We start from the raw sequence: 21597 nt of genomic DNA, 5'->3' as shown, positions 1-21597 counted from the left end.
TTTATTCCGCTCGATGCTGCCTGACCTGCTGGGTTCCTCCAGTGTGTGTGTTGCTCAAGATTTCCAGCATCTGCAGAAACCCGTTGCCGCCCTGTCAAGTCCACCAGGGCGGTCTCCCGGTTGATCTGTTGTAGGCCGACAAACCCCGTGTACCAAACTCATAGCAGCTGTCAGAACACAGTGGTTCTCTGCTCTGCCCACTCGCCCTGCAGGAGTTTGACTGGTCACTGTTCCTTGTTGATTGCCCAGCAGACAATGGGCAGTGCTAGAATTAGCCCTGTGTTTTATGTGACAGAATGTTCAAGGTAACTTGAAACCAGATGGAAACAATGAGAATTCCTGCTTGTCTTTGGCATGAAGGGCTGACATAGAACTTAGAACAGTACAGCACTGGAACAGTCCGTCCAGTTCTCTATGTCTCTGCTAGTCATGATACTGGTCTAACTAAACCTTTCTGCTTGCACATGATCCATATCATAACACTATAAAATAGAGGAGCAGAATTGGCCATATGGCCCATTGAATCTGTGCCACCAATCCATCATGGCTGATTTATTAATCTCACCCGCCTGCTGCCCGTAATCTCTGCCACCCTTGCCTATCAAGAACCTGTCAACCTCCATTTTAAATATACCCAATGATTTGACCTCCAGAGATGACTCTCCCACTATAGGAAATACCCCTCCGTTCCCTGCACATTCATGTATCTGTCCAACATACTTTAAACACCCTATTTTATCTGCTTCCACCACCTCCCCCCCGGCACCCGTTTCCAGGCATTGACCATTCTCAGAGGGGGAGAAAAATCTCGCCTTGCTCAATTCACTTGAACTTTCCCCTTCTCACGTTAAACCGCTGCCCATTTCTACCCTGGGAAAATAACATTTTTCTATCCTATTTATTCTTCTCATAATTTTAGCATTTTCTGACGAAGGGTCTCTGCCCAAAACGTCGACAGCGCTTCTCCTTGTAGATGCTGCCTGGCCTGCTGCGTTCCACCAGCATTTTGTGTGTTTGAATTTCCAGCAGCTGCAGATTTCCTCGTGTTTAGCATTTTCTATTGGGTTCCTTCTCAGCCTCTGGTGCTCTACAGCGCAGGTTCTCTATCTTGGACCAGTATCATTAAGCAAGGGGTCCATGGACCCCAGGTTGGGAACGCCTGCTCTAGGGGAAATAATCTTGAGTTTGTCCAATCTCTCCTTATAGCTCATATCCTCTAATCCAAGCAGCAACCACTTCTGCGTGCCCTCTTCAAAGCTTCCACATCCTTCCTGTAGACCAAGATACCTCTGTTGTACAATACTCCCTACCATTCTGTGTAATTTCCCACTCTGACATTCTACTTCGGTTCATTATTCTCACCAATCCCATAAGATTCCCTTCATCCTGACCATGAAGGTCGCTGTTAGATGCCACATATCCTGAGGGCTGTTGAAATTAAAAAGCATTACAGCCTAATTATTCTGTTATCTGGTGGTCAGACTGCCCTGTCATTTCACAGCCTGACTGGGTGCTGAGAATCTAACTCAGTGCCGCTTGGAGTCAGACTAACTAGACGGAAAGGCCACTTAGCCTTTGATTCGCTACTGTAACCTCCTCTGAGTTTCTGATGATGGTTGCCCCACCCCCCCAAACATACTGTGTGGTTCAAATTTTCACTTGTGTCAGTGGTGAGGAAGGCAAATGCAATGTTAGCATTAATTTCAAGAGGATAGAATTATAAAGGCAAGGATGTAACACTGAGACGTTGCAAGAGCTGTGTGTCAGGCAGTACTAGGGCCCCACAGGGGACAGAATAGTTTCCCTTCCTGGCCTTCAGATACGACACTGAGTCATGTCATCTGCAGAAATTCTCTGAAGATTCAGCAATAGTTGGGTGTATAAAGGGAAGACGGGAGGATGAATACAGGCTCTGGTGGATGACTTTGTCAAATGGTGCAAGCTGAATCATCTGCAGCTCAGCATCAGTAAGACAAAGGAGATGATGATGGACTTTAGGAAGACTAAGCCTGCACTGCTCCCTGTTAGTATTGATGGTGAGGACATACAAATACCTGGGAGTGCACCTGGATGACAGACTTGAGTGGAGCACCAATGCAGAGGCTGTGTACAAGGGCCAGAGTGGCCTCTACTTCCTGAGGAGACCGAGGTCCTTTGGAGTATCCAGGCCTCTCCTTCACATGTTCTACCAGTCTGTTGTCACCAGTACAATGGTGTGCTGGGGCAATGGCATCAAGATGGGTGATGCCAACAGACTCAATAAATTGATTAAAAAGTCTGGCTCTGTTATAGGAGTCAACCTGGACACGCTGGAGGCTGTGGTAGAAAAAAGGACCCTACGGAAAATCCTGGCAATTCCAGACAATGTTTCTCACCCTCTCCATGCCACCTTGGCTGAGCAGAGGAGCAGTTTTGATAATGGACTAAGACAACTGCACTGCTCCAAAGAGAGCTATATGAAGTCATTCTTACCCTCGGCCATTAAGCTCAATAAGAGTCGACCTATAGCCGGGGAAGTGACAGCCCCCGCCTGCTAGACTATTGAGGCAACTTATTTTTGATTCTTTCTTACTTCTCTTCTAATATTTATATCTGTGCACTTGTAATGCTACTGTGACACTGTAATTTCCTTTGGGATCAATAAAGTATCTATCGTCATCAACAGTCAGACCACACTTGTGTGCAGTTTTGGGCTCCTTGTCTAAGAAAGGATGTGCTGGCATTGGAGACGGTCCAGATGAGGTTCATATCAATGATCCCAGGAATGAAAGGGTTAGCATATGAGCAACGTTTGATGGCTCTAGTCCCGTACTTTCTGGAATATGGAAGAATGGGGGGGGGGGGGGATCCCATTGAAACACAAACATTGAATATTGAAAGGCCTAGATAGAGAGGATGTTTCCTATAGTGGGGGAGTCTAGGAGCAGAGGACACAGATAGAGTGGATCTGGGGAGGATGTTTCCTATAGTGGGGGAGTCCAGGACCAGAGGACACAGATAGAGTGGATGTAGAGAGGATGTTTCCTATAGTGGGGGGGGTCTAGGACCAGAGGACACAGATAGAGTGGATGTGGAGAGGATGTTTCCTATAGTGGGGGAGTCTAGGACCAGAGGACACAGATAGAGTGGATGTAGAGAGGATGTTTCCTATAGTGGGGGGGTCTAGGACCAGAGGACACAGATAGAGTGGATCTGGGGAGGATGTTTCCTATAGTGGGGGAGTCTAGGACCAGAGGACACAGATAGAGTGGATGTGGAGAGGATGATTCCTACAGTGAGGAGTCCAGGACCAGAGGACACAGATAGAGTGGATGTGGGGAGAATGTTTCCTATAGTGGGGGAGTCTAGGACCAGAGGACACAGATAGAGTGGATCTGGGGAGGATGTTTCCTATAGTGGGGGAGTCTAGGACCAGAGGACACAGATAGAGTGGATGTGGAGAGGATGATTCCTACATTGAGGAGTCTAGGACCAGAGGACACAGATAGAGTGGATGTGGGGAGAATGTTTCCTATAGTGGGGGAGTCTAGGACCAGAGGACACAGATAAGAGTGGATGTGGGGAGGATGTTTCCTATAGTGGGGGAGTCTAGGATCAGAGGACACAGATAGAGTGGATGTGGAGAGGATGATTCCTACAGTGAGGAGTCTAGGACCAGAGGACACAGATAGAGTGGATGTGGGGAGGATGTTTCCTATAGTGGGGGAGTCTAGGACCAGAGGGCACAGATAGAGTGGATGTGGGGAGGATGTTTCCTACAGTGAGGAGTCTAGGACCAGAGGACACAGATAGAGTGGATGTGGGGAGAATGTCTCCTATAGTGGGGGAGTCTAGGACCAGAGGACACAGATAGAGTGGATGTGGAGAGGATGTTTCCTACAGTGAGGAGTCTAGGACCAGAGGACACAGATAGAGTGGATGTGGGGAGAATGTCTCCTATAGTGGGGGGGGGTCTAGGACCAGAGGACACAGATAGAGTGGATGTGGAGTGGATGTTTCCTATAGTGTGGGGTCTAGGACCAGAGGACACAGATAGAGTGGATGTGGAGTGGATGTTTCCTATAGTGTGGGGTCTAGGACCAGAGGACACAGATAGAGTGGATGTAGAGAGGATGTTTCCTATAGTGGGGGGGTCTAGGACCAGAGGACACAGATAGAGTGGATGTAGAGAGGATGTTTCCTATAGTGGGGGAGTCTAGGACCAGAGGACACAGATAGAGTGGATCTGGGGAGGATGTTTCCTATAGTGGGGGAGTCAAGGACCAAAGGACACAGATAAAAGTGGATGTGGGAAGAATGTTTCCTATAGTGGGGGAGTCTAGGACCAGAGGACACAGATAGAGTGGATGTGGAGAGGATGATTCCTACAGTGAGGAGTCTAGGACCAGAGGACACAGATAGAGTGGATGTGGAGAGGATGATTCCTACAGTGAGGAGTCCAGGACCAGAGGACATAGATAGAGTGGATGTAGAGAGGATGTTTCCTACAGTGAGGAGTCTAGGACCACAGATAGAGTGGATGTGGGGAGAATGTTTCCTATTGTGGGGGAGTCCAGGACCAGAGGACACAGATAGAGTGGATGTAGAGAGGATGTTTCCTATAGTGGGGGAGTCTAGGACCAGAGGACACAGATAGAGTGGATCTGGGGAGGATGTTTCCTATAGTGGGGGAGTCTAGGACCAGAGGACACAGATAGAGTGGATCTGGGGAGGATGTTTCCTATAGTGGGGGAGTCTAGGACCAGAGGACACAGATAGAGTGGATGTGGAGAGGATGATTCCTACAGTGAGGAGTCCAGGACCAGAGGACACAGATAGAGTGGATGTGGGGAGAATGTTTCCTATAGTGGGGGAGTCTAGGACCAGAGGACACAGATAGAGTGGATCTGGGGAGGATGTTTCCTATAGTGGGGGAGTCTAGGACCAGAGGACACAGATAGAGTGGATGTGGAGAGGATGATTCCTACATTGAGGAGTCTAGGACCAAAGGACACAGATAGAGTGGATGTGGGGAGAATGTTTCCTATAGTGGGGGAGTCTAGGACCAGAGGACACAGATAAGAGTGGATGTGGGAAGGATGTTTCCTATAGTGGGGGAGTCTAGGATCAGAGGACACAGATAGAGTGGATGTGGAGAGGATGATTCCTACAGTGAGGAGTCTAGGACCAGAGGACACAGATAGAGTGGATGTGGGGAGGATGTTTCCTATAGTGGGGGAGTCTAGGACCAGAGGGCACAGATAGAGTGGATGTGGGGAGGATGTTTCCTACAGTGAGGAGTCTAGGACCAGAGGACACAGATAGAGTGGATGTGGGGAGAATGTCTCCTATAGTGGGGGGGGGGGGGGTCTAGGACCAGAGGACACAGATAGAGTGGATGTGGAGTGGATGTTTCCTATAGTGTGGGGTCTAGGACCAGAGGACACAGATAGAGTGGATGTGGAGTGGATGTTTCCTATAGTGTGGGGTCTAGGACCAGAGGACACAGATAGAGTGGATGTAGAGAGGATGTTTCCTATAGTGGGGGGGTCTAGGACCAGAGGACACAGATAGAGTGGATGTAGAGAGGATGTTTCCTATAGTGGGGGAGTCTAGGACCAGAGGACACAGATAGAGTGGATCTGGGGAGGATGTTTCCTATAGTGGGGGAGTCTAGGACCAAAGGACACAGATAAAAGTGGATGTGGGAAGAATGTTTCCTATAGTGGGGGAGTCTAGGACCAGAGGACACAGATAGAGTGGATGTGGAGAGGATGATTCCTACAGTGAGGAGTCTAGGACCAGAGGACACAGATAGAGTGGATGTGGAGAGGATGATTCCTACAGTGAGGAGTCCAGGACCAGAGGACATAGATAGAGTGGATGTAGAGAGGATGTTTCCTACAGTGAGGAGTCTAGGACCACAGATAGAGTGGATGTGGGGAGAATGTTTCCTATTGTGGGGGAGTCTAGGATCAGAGGACACAGATAGAGTGGATGTGGAGAGGATGTTTCCTATAGTGTGGGGTCTAGGACCAGAGGACACAGATAGAGTGGATGTGGAGTGGATGTTTCCTATAGTGTGGGGTCTAGGACCAGAGGACACAGATAGAGTGGATGTGGAGAGGATGATTCCTACAGTGGGGGAGTCTAGGACCAGAGGACACAGATAGAGTGGATGTAGAGAGGATGTTTCCTATAGTGGGGGGGTCTAGGACCAGAGGACACAGATAGAGTGGATGTAGAGAGGATGTTTCCTATAGTGGGGGAGTCTAGGACCAGAGGACACAGATAGAGTGGATCTGGGGAGGATGTTTCCTATAGTGGGGGAGTCTAGGACCAAAGGACACAGATAAAAGTGGATGTGGGGAGAATGTCTCCTATAGTGGGGGAGTCTAGGACCAGAGGACACAGATAGAGTGGATGTGGAGAGGATGTTTCCTACAGTGAGGAGTCTAGGACCAGAGGACACAGATAGAGTGGATGTGGGGAGAATGTCTCCTATAGTGGGGGAGTCTAGGACCAGAGGACACAGATAGAGTGGATGTGGAGTGGATGTTTCCTATAGTGTGGGGTCTAGGACCAGAGGACACAGATAGAGTGGATGTGGAGAGGATGTTTCCTATAGTGTGGGGTCTAGGACCAGAGGACACAGATAGAGTGGATGTGGAGAGGGTAGTTCCTAAAGTGGGGGGAGATGTCTAGGATCAGAGGGCACAGCTTCAGAATATAAGGATGGCCCTTTAGAACAGGAAGAATTTAGATGAGGAAGAATTTCTTTAGCTGGTAGATGGTGAATCTGTGGAATTCATTGCCATGGATGGCTGTGGAGGCTAAGTCATTGAGTATATTTAAAGTGGAGATTGATAAATTTTTATTAGTGGGGGTGTCAAAGGTTATAGGGAGAAGGCAGCAGAGAGGGACCTTATGATGAAATGTCACAGCAGAATTGATGGACTGAATAGCCTCATTCTGCTCCAATGTCTTCTGGTCTTACCCTATCACAGCCTCATCCGTACCCACCTTTGAGTTTTGTAACACCACCTAAAATGTGCAACTGCTGAGGCTTAATCAGGCACTGGCCAGGCGGCATTTGGTACATTGTGAGCATCTGGGGGAAACGTGTTGGCCGTGGAGGGGTCCATTGGAGGTTTACAAGAATAGCCCAGGATTAAAAAGCATAATGTATGAGGAGTATTTGATGTTACTGGGCCAGTACTCGATGGGGTTCAGAAAGATGAGGGGGAACCTCATTGCAGTGCCCGGTATACTCCAGGCCTGGATAGTGTGGATGTAGAGAGGGTATTTCTGTTGGTGGCAGAGTCTAGAAACCAAGGGCACAGCCTCAGAATAACGGGATGCCCCAGTTATTATTAGTGTTAATTGCATTAACTTACATCTTCGACGTAGAGGTGCAGCATGGTAACGAGCCCGCCTGGCCCAGAGAGCCCGCGCGCCCAGTTACACCCATGCGGCCAACTAGGCTACTAACCCATACGTCTTTGAAATGTGGGAGGAAACCTGAGAACCTGGAGGAAACCCACGCGGTTACAAGAGAATATATCAATTCGGCAGGGAATGTACCCGGGTGTCTGGCATTGTAATAGTGTTACACTACCATGCCTTCTCGGCATCGCTACTGGTCGGCACATCGGCTGTGTCATTCCTCTCTGCACTGTGTAATGGTGTTACCTGTACCAACAGTATGCAAGACAGGCTTCCCACTGTGCTTCGGGGACGTGTGGCAGTCATGAGCCGAACTCCAATCATAAGTTCCACCGTCCCCGGCTGGAACGTTGCTCTACACCTGACACAGGCTGTTACTGCCTGGATAAAAATCCAGGGGGCACACCAGCGTGCGTCATGGTAGCATTGAGGTTGGCGTAACCCTGCTACGGTACCGGCCACCCGGTTCAATTTCCGCCACTGTCTGTAAGGAGTTCGTACGTTCTCCCCGTGACCGCAAGGGTTTCCTCCGGGTGCTCACGATTTTCTTGCATGTTCTGATTGGCCACTTGAGGGTAGCTGGGTGGGGTCGGAGGGGGTTGTTACCGTACTGTGTCTCTAAGTAAATAAACCCCAGTCTGACTGACGCATCCTCAGGGGGCTCCTTACGTTCACTGACGGTACACCAAGCTGCAGCCACTCCCGCCCGTGCTGGTGTTAATCCCCTCTTCTTGTGTCTCCCGCAGGCCCGACCTCCTGAGGTCAGACGGCATCGTGCCGAGCGTGGAAGTTGGCCCGACTCACACGCCCGTCCCGGGCAGCCCCAAGGTGTCCACGCCGCCGGGGAAGACCAGGTACCGCGGCAAGCAGCGTCACCGGCGGGCCAACAGCAAGGGGAGCCACCAGGAGTTTGCGGGCTTCCTGCGGGCCATCGCGGGCCCGGAGCAATGTGTCCTGCAGCACCAGCACCGCCTGGGCGACGCGGCCAGCTGCGTGCACAGCCTGAAGTACTTCGGCCCGGCAGCTGTCCTCAGGAGCCCCCACACCGATCGCCTGCAGCTGAGGCTGTCCGGCTCCAGCCCCGACCTCATCTCCACCACACTGGCCGCTGGCTGCCGCAGGCGGGGGTCGGAGAGCGGCCAGGTCACGGACTGCGGGCACGGAGCCGCCGACCAGGGCGCCGCCTGTCAGGACTGTCGGGAGCACAAGGGCAGCGTGAAGGCCGAGAGACCGCCCAGTGGGTACAAGCCAGCCCCCGGTCTCCCCCAGGCTGCGCCGCACCACCCCGCAGTGCACTACAAGAACCCCAGGCTCCCAGAAAACAACAGGCCTTCGGAGGAGAGGCCGGCAGACAGCTCCAAAGCAGGGTCATCCCTGAGCACCGCTCAGCAGCACACCACACCCACACTACCTCGTAAGCCGAGAGCCCCCAGAAAGGAGGTAAGAGCGTGCAGGGCCTTTCCTCGGTTTCTAGTTCTTCTGGGTCGCGGCCAGTTTATTGCTGATAGCTCCTGGAAAAACACTTGACAACGTACCATGTAATTATCAGGGGAATTAGCCCCCTGTTGGATTAAAATACCACACTGCTGGGCGCAAGGAGTTAGGCAGAGAGTGTGTTAAGTGGCAGGAAGGATTTAGTGCCAGCAATACTGGAGGAGCTCAGTAGGTTAGGTGCTTCTGTGGAGGGGAAATGGGCTGTCAGCGTTCTGAGCCGAGACCCTTCATCTAAAGTGAAAGGTGGAGGGGAGGTGGCCAGCGTCAAGGGGTGGAGGGAAAGTCTGAGGCAAGGGCCAGATGAGGAGGGGTGGATAGGCACGTGAGGGAGGCTGGGAGGTGTCAGAGGGCTGCAGATGATGGTTCTGACAGGGATCGCGGGTGGAGCACTGGAGTAGAGGGGTGGGGAGGGCAGATGGGAGTTGCGCCGGGGGAATCGGCATGTGATGGAGAAGGGATGGGTATAGGAGGAACTGGGTAGATCAGGAAGGAAGAGAGAGGGGGAGCAGTTCACCAGAAGAAGGAGAATTCAATCTTCATGTTGTCAGGCTGTAGACTGCTAGTGCTCTCCTCTTCCCCACGGCCGGTGTTGAAGTTACTTTGTTTTATACCTGATGCCCATACCTGGCTGTCAAAATCAGTGTTACAAAACTGAAAGGTTAATTCCAAACGTGTTTAGCAATGAAGACTGTCGAGCCAGACTCCTGAGAGTATGGGATATAGGCATCCTGGTGGCAAGTGAACGCAACATGGAAAGCTCAAAAGCTTTATTGCTGGGAGGCTGCTTTAGGCCCGAGTAGTGATTCGTTTCTGCAAGATGCAGGGCAGACAGTGTAAACCAAATAGTATCACTTGAAAGAAGGTGGAGGAAGAGATGAGGATGTGTGCCCAAGCCTTGGACAGTGAGCCATAAGTTGGGAAGGCAAGCAAAAACTTTATGAATGAGAATATAGAATATGACGCAAGTTATCCAAGCCTTTGTAAAGCACCGGTTAGGATAGAGTATTGTGACTAATTCTGGGTCCCTGCTTGAGGAAACAAGGCTTTAACATAGAATAGTACAGCACAGTACAGGCCCTTCGGCCCACAATGTTGTGCCGACCATTAAACCCTGCCTCCTCCACGCACCATGCAAATGATTTAACATTCATTTTGAGAGGACTAGAATATAAAAGCAAGGATGTAATGCTGAGGCTTTCTAAGACGTTGGTCAGACTGTACTTGTAGAATTGGGCATGTTATGCATTGGCATCAGAGAGGGTCCAGAGGTAGTTCACGAGAACAATCCTGGGAATGAAACGGTTAACGTATGAGTAGCGTTTGATGCCTCTGGGCCTTTGGTAGCTGGAGTTTAGAAAAATTGGGGGGTGAGGAGGGGGATCTTATTGAAACCTTTTTAATTTGAAAGGCCTAGACAAAGTGAATGTAGAGAGAATACTCCCAGCGGTGGAGGGAGTCAAGAAACAGAGGGCACCACCTTAGAATAGAAGGATGTCCCTTTAGGACAGAGATGAGAAGGAATTTCTTTAGGCAGAGCCTGGTGAATCTGTGGAATTCATTGCCACAGACAGCTGTGGAGGCCAAGTCATTGCGTATACCTAAAGGAAAGGTTGATATTTTCTGGATTAGTAAGGGCACCAAAGGTTATGGGGAGAAGGCAGGAGAATAATGTTGAGGCGATAATAAATCAGGCATGATGGAATGGCTGAACAGACTCAATGGGCCAAGTGGCCTAATTCAGTTTCTAGGTCTGATGGTGATATCTGTTGGTACCAGGAGCATCAGAATAAATATCACTGTGGGATCAGAAGTGTCCATGTAGAAGACCAGAACAAGTTTGTCTAACATTTTTCCCAAAAGGACGGCAGTTCTGCCAGAGCAATACCACCACCCCCCAGTAACACACTGACATCCTAGCCCATTCACTGATGACTGGGCTCTGGTCTATGGTTAGCTGACTGCATGATGGTGAGTGCCGTCACAAAGCTGCACACAACGAGCTCTTCAAATGCCCCAAAATCAATGTCAGGTTTATTGCCATACGCACAAGTGCAATGAAAAACTTACAGCAGCATCACATCACATCAGAGTCATAACATTCACAAGGCAAACATAAATTACACCAGTGATTATAAATCCCCAGCTGCCATGTTCTTGAGGGATTCTAACCACTACTTAACCTCTGTTCTGTTTGATACCAAATTCAAACATATACTTAGGCAGAAATTATTTAACCACTTCACTCTGCTCCCCCATTTTGTGAGAAAGTCCCTGATTTTTATCTCAACCCATGCTTATTTCCTATTCTCCCACACAGCAGTGCTTATCAGTACTATCCTTAACGGTTCTGTCACTCAGGAGAGTAAGATTCAGTAGGTGAAATTATCTGATAAGTCTGAGGCTAAATTCCTTTTTCCTGTTTCTTGATGGAGATGGCACTTCAGAAATCAAACAACATGGAAACAGGTTCTTTGGGGTCAAACAACACAGAAACAGGTTCTTTGGTGTCATACAAACTGGAAACATGCTCTTTGGGGTCAAACAACATGGAAACAGGCACTTTGGTTCAAACAACTTCGAAACAGGCCTTTTGGAGTCAAACAGCGTGGTAAAAGACCCTTTGGCTCCCCTTTACACCATAGTCAGTTTATTGATGTCGGTCACACACCTAGTCAGAAAGAGAGAGAAACATTCTTGATCAAGACAAAACTGGTCAGTGTTTGACATAGTCAGAGCCTAGAGCCACGCTTCAGACCACACGTAAGCTTGTGTGAGGTTGAGGAGGTTGACGTTTGTGAGGAGACTCCCAAGGAGAGAAGAATATTCAAGGGAGTTTGCAAATCCTGGATATCAACTTCATCGTTTGCTATCCTTAAATGGGCAGAGAAGGAGGGGTTAAAATTTAAACATGCCGCCTATTAAGCTGGGAGAAAGAGAAACAAATAAAAGGCAATGCGATCCTGTCGGAATTCACCACTCTTGCACACACACACACTGTAAATACCAGGACTTTGTATTACTGAGTGGAGAAACATCTTGTCCATCACGTGTGTAGGAACAAGTGATGAAAGCTTAGCATCGTAACTGAGAGAGGGTAAACAGAGGGACAGGAACTGTGAACACGAGGGGTTGGAAATGGCCTGATGTTCTCATGTTATCATGTGACGCATTCCTTCCATATCCCATGAATCATTCTCCGACAAGGGTTCAGAGAGTCCCGATCCGTGTGAGATTGGAATTGGTTTAATATTGCTTTGCGTGTATTGCTTGATATAACGTTACACTCTGCTCACCCCACTGGCTGCTGACGAGGTCACTTGGAGGGCCAGCTTCTCAGAGCACTCGTCCAGCTGTTGACTCCACATTGCCTGCTAATTGTGAAAGGGACATGTCTCGGCAAGGCAGTTTGCCACGTCTCTCTGAATGAGCATCACGTAACAGGCCAGCCTCGGCAGAGGTCCAGAGGCTCACAGAACTGTCTCCGGTGACAGGGTCGCTACCATAATTGGGAGGGAAGAGCGGCATCAACACTGGGTCAGAGCTGCAAGCACTGGCAGTCTGGCACGGACCTTGTGCATCAGAGCACAGGTCTGACACCTGTTACATACCCCGTAACTGGGTCACTTACCAGCAAAGATAGAGAGGTCCGTTGAAGTCTGATGGTACTGTTTTAACAGTATTTATTGATAAAAATACACAAAAATAATATCAATGCAAACATACAGATAATATACGTCGTCAATACTAAATCTAAAAGCGCGGGTATAATAATAATCGATAAGGAATAGCTCTGTCGTTGTCTAGGGGATAATGTATTGTCTGATGGAAATATAAAAGTCGCTTTAGTTCATTCAAGCTGCAGCTTTTTGGTTGGAGAGAAAGATGGGTTAAAACTTGCCCAGTCCTTTTATGATGTCAATCCTTCGAGAGTCGTTGGGAGCTGATTTCCCCGTTGTTAGCTAAAAACTGTTCGTCCGTGGTAAAGGCCCACCAATTCCGGGGCAAATGGAAATGGACGCACGTGGCCTTCCCACCGGCTTTCGCTATTATGGGATCGCTAGCGTTTCTTCTGGTGCGTCTGACGGGCTGTTCCCACAGACCTTTTTTTTATCCTGACTCACAGGGTCTCAGATGTCAATCAGGTTGGGATGATGCAATCCCTCCACCAACCTCCCCCTCGGTTCATTGCCTGGGGCTTCGATGCATCGTACTGGATTCAATACACAATTCTGTCTCCAGGTGACAATAGCCGGTATCAATGGTTCTGCCTTTCGGAGGCCAGGACACATTCCAAACTCTTTGTGGATTCTGCATGTCTTTCTCTCATTTCTTGGGTCTCCTGAACTGACTCAATAGTGATCTTGTGATTCTCAAAAAGGAGGGGGCTACCCCGCACCCTTCGGCCCCTCAGAGCTGTGGCACATTCGTAACACACTGCAAAAGTAACTTCCATCCGTATGGCACCTTCAATCTAACGTAGAGAGAGAAAAAATCAGAGTCGCATCCTCCCCAAACACATGGAACTAGTTGTGATATCAAGCCAACGAGTGTGATACCTTGACAAGGTTGATGAGAGGTTCTGAGGAGATACATGCAGGAGGGAGAGGTTCAGAGTTGGATCTTTCCATTCTCCCTTACACTCGTGTGTGGGAGAATGACAGTAAACAATCTTGAATCTTTAGTGGGGAGATGGAAGTGCACAGGCTGAGGGATGAACAGAGTCGTGAGTGTTAGAATCAATAGTACAGTACAGGGCAGTGCCCCTTGGCCCATCACGTTTATGCCAAATTAAATCAAATCTTTTCTGTTTGCACGTGATACATATCCCTCCTTCCCTGCATATTCACGCGTCTAACAGCCCCTTAAATACCTCTATCTTACTTGCTTCTACCACCAACCCAGGCAGCCTGTTCCAGGCATCAGCTCTCTGTATGGGGGGGGACCGGGACATTGCTCTGCAAGTTTCCTCTTAAACTTGCCTCCTCTCACCTCAAATGCATGTCCTCTTGTAATTGGCATCTCAACGCCGAGATAAAGGTTCTGACTGTTAACTCTATCTGTGGCTCTCATACTGTTATAAACTTCTGTCAGGTCTGCCCTCAACCTCCAGCACCCCAGAGGAAACAACCCAAACTTGTCCCACCTCACTCACCATGTAGCATATACCCTCTAATCCAGGCAGCATCCTGGAAATCTGATAAACGAGGTTCAGGGACAGTTACTACCCTTCCACCATCAGGCTCTTGAACCAGGTGGATGACCTCATTCAGCCGAATTGATTCTACAGCGTGTGGACTCACTCTACAACCCATGTTCTCAGTATTACTTTAAATTGGTTTTTTTCCCCCACGGCTTCAGAATAGGAGGATGTGACTTTAAAATAGAGATAAGGAGGAATTTCATTAACCAGAGGGTGGTGAATCTGTGGAAATCATTGCCACGGCGGCTGTGGAGGCAAGTCCTTGAAATGGAGGTTGATAGGTTCTTGATTTGTCAGGACAACAAAGATTATGGGGAGAAGGCTGGAGAGTGGGTTGAGAGAGATAATAAATCAGCCATGATGGAATGGCCAAGCAGAATCAAAGGGCTGAATGGCTTTATTTTGCTCCTATATCTTATGATCTGCTCCAGACGATCCACATACCACTCCCTTTAACTACCTTGCACAACCTTCTCCTTGGGGATAACATGTAGAATCTGGTCTCCACACACAAATTGCTCTTTAGTCCTCAAGGGGAGCCACTCTTTTTCCGTCTGCCTTCTAGCTCCTGAGTGACTTGTACAGAAGGATGTTTTCAAGTTCCTGACCTTTGATGGCCCAGGAATTCCTGTGAGATGGTGAGGAGATTGGATTGTTTCATGAGGTTTAAGAACATACCGGAATCTTCGCTCTGTCCTCCTGATTACCTCAGAGATTTCAAAGTAGAGTTCCCATTTCATGATTCAGGTGTCGAGCGTGTGAAAGATGGGGTCTGTCCATTGGAGCTGACGGGTGGGACTGGAGATACTGGCCTGGAAGTGTGTGCTATTTGGATGATGGAATTGATGGCTTTGTGGACAAGTTGATGGATGATAAGAACAAAGGTGGAGGGGCCGGTAGTTTTGAGAAAGTAGAGAGACTACAGAAGATTAGGAGAATGGGCAAAGAAGTGACAGATGGAATACAGTGTCGTGAAGTGTACGGTCATGCAGTTTGGTAAAAGAAATAAAAGAGTAGCCTATTTTCTAAATAAAATTCAAAGTCTGAGGTGCAAAGGGACTTTGGAGTCCTTGTGCAGGATTCCCTAAAGGTTAATTTGCAGGTTGAGTCAGTGGGGAGGGAGGCAAATGCAATGTTGGCATTCATTTCAAGAGGACTAGAATATAAAAGCAAAGATGTAATGTTGATGCTTTATAAAGCACTGGTGAGGCCTCACTTGAAGTATTGTGAGCAAGTTTGGGCCCCTTATCTAGTAAAGGATGTGCTGGCATTGGAGAGGGTTCAAAGGAGGTTCACGAAAATGATTCCAGGATTAAATGGCTTGTCATGTGAGGAGCGTTTGATGGCTCTGAGTCTCTACTCCCTGGAATTCAGAAAAATGAGGGGTGACCTCACTGAAAACTGTCAAATGTGAAAGGCCTTGATAGAGTAGTTGAGGAGAGGATGTTTCCTATGATGGGGGAGTCGAAGACCAGAGGACACAGCTTCAGAATAGAAGGACATCCCTTTAGAAGGGAAAGGAGGAATTTCTTGAGCCAGGTGAATCTATGGGATTTGTTGCCATGGGCAGCTGTGGAGGCCAAGTCTTTATGTATATTTAAGGCAGAGGTTGATAGACTCATGATTGGTCAGGGCATGAAGGGATACGGGGAGAAGACAGGAGATTAGGGCTGAGAGGGAAAATGAATCAGCCATGACGAAATGGTGGAGCAGATTCACTGGGCCATTCCACTCCTATATCTTATGGTCTTATGGCTATCTTAGGGATGGATTTTGTGAGTTTCATGGCAACAGCTTCTTATTAAATGCTCCCAGGGTAGGGAGAACACAGGTTAGACAGAAAAAGAACCTCCCACTGTACTGCCCCTTCACACATTCCCAAGGCAGGGACAACATTGATTAGATACGAAGTGAGTCTCCCTCCACACTGTCACATCACACACTCCCCAGGATAGGGACAATATGGTGAGTAACAGAGTGAAGAAGGTCCATTTGCACTGTCACACACAACCACAGTAGAGAGAGAGCACGGGTCAGACACAGAGTGAAACTCTCTCTACACTGTCCCATCACAATCCCAGGCAGGACAACACAGAACAGGCTAGTCACGGAGTATGCCTTCGACATTGAATTAGCCAGAACTTCAGCACAGTACTAATTCCATCCTAAGGGACCTTTTAAGTCATGAGTGAGGTTAGTATTAATCTCTGGACCAATGCTGGGTTGGGACTGAGGCAAATGACTACCGGAACTCGCCTGACTTCCACAACAAACCAAGCCAGTCAGGACGATAAAGATGTGTAAATAAAGAAGCTTGTGGCTTCAGTGTATGTGGTGTACCGAACACACTGGCAATGTTTTCTGTTGGTCACAGAATGGAGATGAGTCTTCGGAGGAGGAAGAGGGAGAAGTGGACAGCGAGGTGGAGTTCCCTCGCAGGCAGAGGTAAGAGATGAAATCTAGCCGTCCCAAGCAGACTGGGACGCCCTTCTTTCCCAGCATCCTGCCAGGAGTCCGGAGTGCATGTTCAAACCCCAGCAGCAACTCATCGATTAGGCCAGGGCTCTGGAGAAGGTGCTGGGAAGCCACCTCCTCGAACTGCTGCCCTGTTTCTGGTGGAGAGTTCTTGCAGTGTTGCTGGAGAGGGAGATCCAGCAACCAGGAAACTCAGAGACCTGTTTCCAAATTAGAATGGTGGACGCTTTGTAGCGTAGATTGCAACCAATCTTTAGATTTAGAGAAACAGCGTGGTAACAGGACCTTCAGGTCCGACAAGCCTGCATGCCCAGTTATACTCCATGTGACCAATAGTGGATATCAGAATCTGAGGAGTTTACTTCACTGTCCCCTAAACCATTTCACCCCTGATCGAAGTAATGCTTTTAGAATGGGGCACCAGGTGTCAGGCCACCGTTGGTCAAAGGAATGCGTTTAGAGGGGTGTGCCAGGTGTCAGTTGGTGTGTTGCTTTGGCAGGATGCAGCAAAGCTTCCTGTCTTGTGGTCTAATTGGATTATTGCTCCTCCTGTGGCTCCAGAAGGAAGTCCGGTAAGACCAGTCTATGGGAGATCTGACCACACAGGGACCTGGTGCTTCTCAACTTCAGGAAGGACAGGGGACAGCTGCCAAAGCTCAAAGGAGTCACAAACACAGTTTGTGCTTCTCATTCCGGAATCAGATGGTTCCAATACAACGTTCAAATCAGAGCAGTGACAGGCTGAATGGATAGCAGACTACTAGTATAAACATTGCCACTCATTAACAGCCACAACTAAATGGCATGAAGAGACCTCCTGCTCCCTTAACAAGCAAAGTATTTTACTGTCATTATCTTGTCTCTCAATATCTTGTTTAAAAGTAGCATTGAAATAATCTTTACCATGTCATAAGCATGCAAGCATGGGAAATATAGACAGGAGAAGACCATTTGGCCTCTTATTGCTGTTCAACAACAATGGGGCTGAAACTTTCCCTCAGAACCACTTCCCTGCAACATATGCCTTGACCACCGCCCCCCCCCCCCATATCTAACAACCTACTGATCTCCATCTCTGAGTTAACTCCATGAGTCGCGAGGTTCACCACCTCTGTATCAAGTGAGTGTTTCTTCTCGTCTGTCTGAGTTAATTTGACACTGATCCCCTATGCCACCCCAGTCGGGTGAAACATCATCCCTACAAAGGCACTTCAACGGGATCCTACCACCAAACACATCCTAACCCCCCACCCCACCCCGACCCCTGCTTTGTGCAGGGATTGCTCCCTCCTTGTCCATTCGTCTCGCCATATCGACCCCCACCCTGGCAATTAGACCTGCTACACCTGCCCCTTCACCTCCTCCCTCACTATCATTCAGTCCTTCTGGATGAGGTGACACTTTGCCTACGAGTCTGTACCTGATGTTCCCAGTGTGGCCGCCTCTACATTGGTGAGACGTGATGTCGATTGGGGCTGCTTTGGGAAGCATCTTTACTTGTCTGCAACAAGCAGGATCTTTCAGTGGCCAACCATTTAAATTCCCATCCTCATTTCCATTCTGACATGTCAGTGCATGACCTCCTTGTGGTACAGGTGGTTAGCAGATCAGGGTTCCGTTCCTCCACTGCCTGTGAGGAAGTTCATACGTTTTCCCCGTGACCGGGTGAGTTCCCTCGGGGTGCTCCGCTCTCCTTTCATAATCCAGAGACGTATGGGTTATGGTTAGTGAGTTGTAGGGATGCTATATCGGAGCAGGAAGTGTGGTCTTTGCTGATTTGATTTAATGCAAACGATGCATTTCACTGCATGTTTCCATGTACATGCGATAAATAAAGCTAATCTTCCTTTAAATCTTCAATGTCTGCTCCTGATGCTCAAGTTTAAAATGACCCTTCTATCCTGCCTTCTACTGTACTATCTGGGCAGTTACTGTCTTCATTAGGAAACCATCAGCAGCATCTGTGTTGAGGGGAGGGCTGTTGGTGTTTCAGTTTAAAACCCTGCATCAGGACTGAGAGTTGAGATGGAAGACGGCCGGCCATCAGAGGGGTAGTGGTGAGATAGGAAACTGAGAGGATTGGTGGACTGAGGCTGTGTGCCAGATGACTGACAGGTAGGAGAGAAGGGGAGGATTTGGGATGACAGTGGGAAGGAAGGTATGACTGAGGTAGACGAGAAGTATGGACAGGTAGATGGAACAAGGTGGGGAGAGGAAGGGTGGAGGCTGGAGACAGATGTTGGAAGGATATGAGCAAGAACACCAAGAGCTCCCAGTGATGGACTGTGATAAGTGAAGGAGGTGACAATGGGAACCATCAGGAGGAGGTGAATGGCAGAAGGTACAAAGACCGGATAGTGAGTGTGCTGGGAGGTGTCAGGGGTGGATGAAACCAAGAGGAAGAGGGGGAAGACAATAGGTGATGTGGGCTGAGGTAGTGGATGAGGTTGAGGGAAAGGGGACTAAAATGGGAATAATGGTTGGAAGGGGAGATAAAAGGGATGGGGAATAATCCACTGGAGGTCAATCCCACCTAATTAAAATCTCCCTTCTGCACTCTCAGTCCTAATGCAACTTAAAACATTAATAATTCCATTCCATAAGAGATTCTGCAGATGCTGGAAATCTTGCTACCCATTTCAATTTGACTTCCCATTCCCATGGAGACGTGTCTGTCCATGGCCGCCTCTACCATCGCCATTCAGAGTGGAGGAGCAACACTTAATATTGCATCTGGGTAGCCTCCAAGCTGATGCCACGAACATGATTTCTCAAACTTCGGGGACTTTTTCCCCCCTACCCCTTCTTTCATTTTCCTTTCCTCATTCTGGTTCCCCTCTCACCCCCTTCTCTTCTCACCTGCCAATCACCTTCCTCTGATTTCCCTCTCCTTTCCTTTCTTCCCTGCTCCACTGTTCTCTCCTGTTAGGTTCCTCCTTCTTTAGCCCTTTCCTCTTCCACCTCCCGGCCTCTTCCTTCATTCCCACACACCCACTTCCCCATCGCCTGCCAGTTTGTCCTCCTTCCCCTCTCCCCACCTTCTTGTTCTTTCCTTTCCAGTGATTCTCGGCCAAAAACACCGACTGTTTATTCCCCTCCATAGATGCTGCCTGACCTGCTGACTTTCTCGTGTTCCATGTGTTATTTTCCAGTGAACCTTCATTTTTAGTTCACTTTTTCACTCTATTTTCTGGTCTTTTTTGGCACTTTACTTACTGCCTTGAGCTCTGTACCCAAAGCACCTCATCATACAGGTTTCCACTTTATAATTTTGCTACCTGTCCTTAAACCTTCCAGCTCTAACATGGAGCTGAGCTCATTCACTGTACAAGTAACAGCGACCTTGAGGAGAGGACCACACCCAATCCTTCATGGCCCTACTGCTCCTGGGCTTGTAAATGCCATGATTGCCGCGGGCTGATATAATCAGGGTTCTCCTATGCTCACTGCTAAACAGGTCAACTGGCCATTGGCCACCAGAGCTGACCACGTAGGCAGCTGGCCAGAAGGGCAGGTTGTCTCTAGACACAGAAACGGGACACAGCCTCAGAATTCAAGGACGTCCCCTTAGAGTAGAGAATTTGTTTAGCCAAATTCTAATGAGAATGGGGACCATTGGGAAGAGGAGAATGGCAGATGGTACAAAGACTGGATAGTGAGTGTGCTGGGAGGTGAGGGAGCCTCTGTGTCATGGGAGGATGAAACCAAGAGGTGATGTGGGCTGAGGGAAAGGGGACTAAAATGGGAATAATGTTTGGAAGGGGAGATAAAAGGGCTGGGGAATAACTCACTGGAGCATGGTGACTCTGTGTGATTCACTGCCCCAGATGGCTGCGGAGGCCAAGTCATTGGGTATATTTAAAGTGGAGGTTGATAGGTTCTTGATTAGTAACAGCATCAAAGATTACGGGGAGGGGGCAGGAGAATGGGGTTGAGAGGGATAATAAGTCAACCATGGTGGGATAGCAGAGCAGCTGATGAGTTGAATGGCCTGATTCTGCTGCTCTGTCTTATGGTCCCGTCTATGACGACCCTTACGAGATCTCCAAGCTGACCTGTGGTATGAACCATGGTATGAAAGTGGATCACAAGGGATCACTCCATCGCCATGCCCCCAGTTCCCTGCTGCTTTTAGCCACAATGTTGGAGGGCAATATAATGACAGTAGGAACCATACTGAGCCACCCCCCCCCCCCCACAAGTACTCTCCAGTGACAAAGAGCAGGGAAATGGAAGGGGACTCCTCCACTGCTTCAGCACTGAAGCCAGTCCTCAGACTGGGACGGCTAGTGGTGCAGCTAGTAGAGACCACTGCCTCATAGTCCCAGTGACACTGGTTTGATCCTGGCCCCAGGTGCTGTCTGCGTGGAGTTAGCAAGTTCTCCCTGTGGCCGTCCCACCTGAGCTTCCTTCTTTGGATGTTCGTTTCTTCCCACATCCCAAAGGGGTTTGGGTCAGTAGGTTAATTCAAACTGTTAAGTGCCTCACTCATAGTTGTACAACACTGAAACAGGCCCTTTGGATCAGATCCCTCCATACGTTTCCTACCCATGTACTGTACCTGTCCAACAGTCTTTGAAACTGTATCTGTCTCTACCACGGAGTCTGGCAGCTTATTTCATATACTCGTCACCCCTCTGATCCTCAGATCCCTTTTAAATCTTTCCCCTCACCTTAAACTTATGCTGCATAGTTTTAGACTCCAATGCCAGTGATAATTAATTATATCTATGCCCCTCGTGATTTTATAACCTTCTCTAAGGCTGCTCGGCCTTCTACGTTCCGGGGGATATGTCCCAGCCTATCCACGGCAGCAAAACACTATTCGAGTTTGGAGATCTGTTGTGAACGTTCACCCTGTGACCCCGTGGGTTTTTCCCCCGGGTGCTCCCACAGTCCAAAGTCAGGCCGGCTAGTAGGTGAACTGGTCATTGTAAGTTGCCTCGCTGTTAAATAGATGGATTGCTAGGTGGTGTGGGGCTCATTGGGTTGGAAGCACATTG

The 21597-nt window shown here is 48.8% G+C and overlaps 1 protein-coding gene across 5 annotated transcripts in view; it reads left to right on the top strand.

The window, feature by feature from the left end:
- Positions 1–21597, top strand: part of LOC132392876 (mitogen-activated protein kinase kinase kinase 13-like) — a 188058-nt gene that overhangs the window by 155675 nt on the left and 10786 nt on the right. For all 5 annotated transcript variants that reach the window (XM_059967385.1, XM_059967384.1, XM_059967386.1 and 2 more), the window contains 2 exons: positions 8172–8865; positions 16494–16564. In XM_059967385.1, coding sequence (XP_059823368.1) covers positions 8172–8865; positions 16494–16564 — 765 coding nt within the window. The remainder of the gene's footprint in view (positions 1–8171; positions 8866–16493; positions 16565–21597) is intronic.

The sequence above is a fragment of the Hypanus sabinus genome, chromosome 4 (genome assembly GCF_030144855.1).
Source record: "Hypanus sabinus isolate sHypSab1 chromosome 4, sHypSab1.hap1, whole genome shotgun sequence".
Classification (NCBI taxonomy): Eukaryota; Metazoa; Chordata; class Chondrichthyes; order Myliobatiformes; family Dasyatidae; genus Hypanus; species Hypanus sabinus.
Note: the sequence above shows the minus strand (reverse complement) of the source record. Positions and strands in the feature narration are given on the sequence as shown.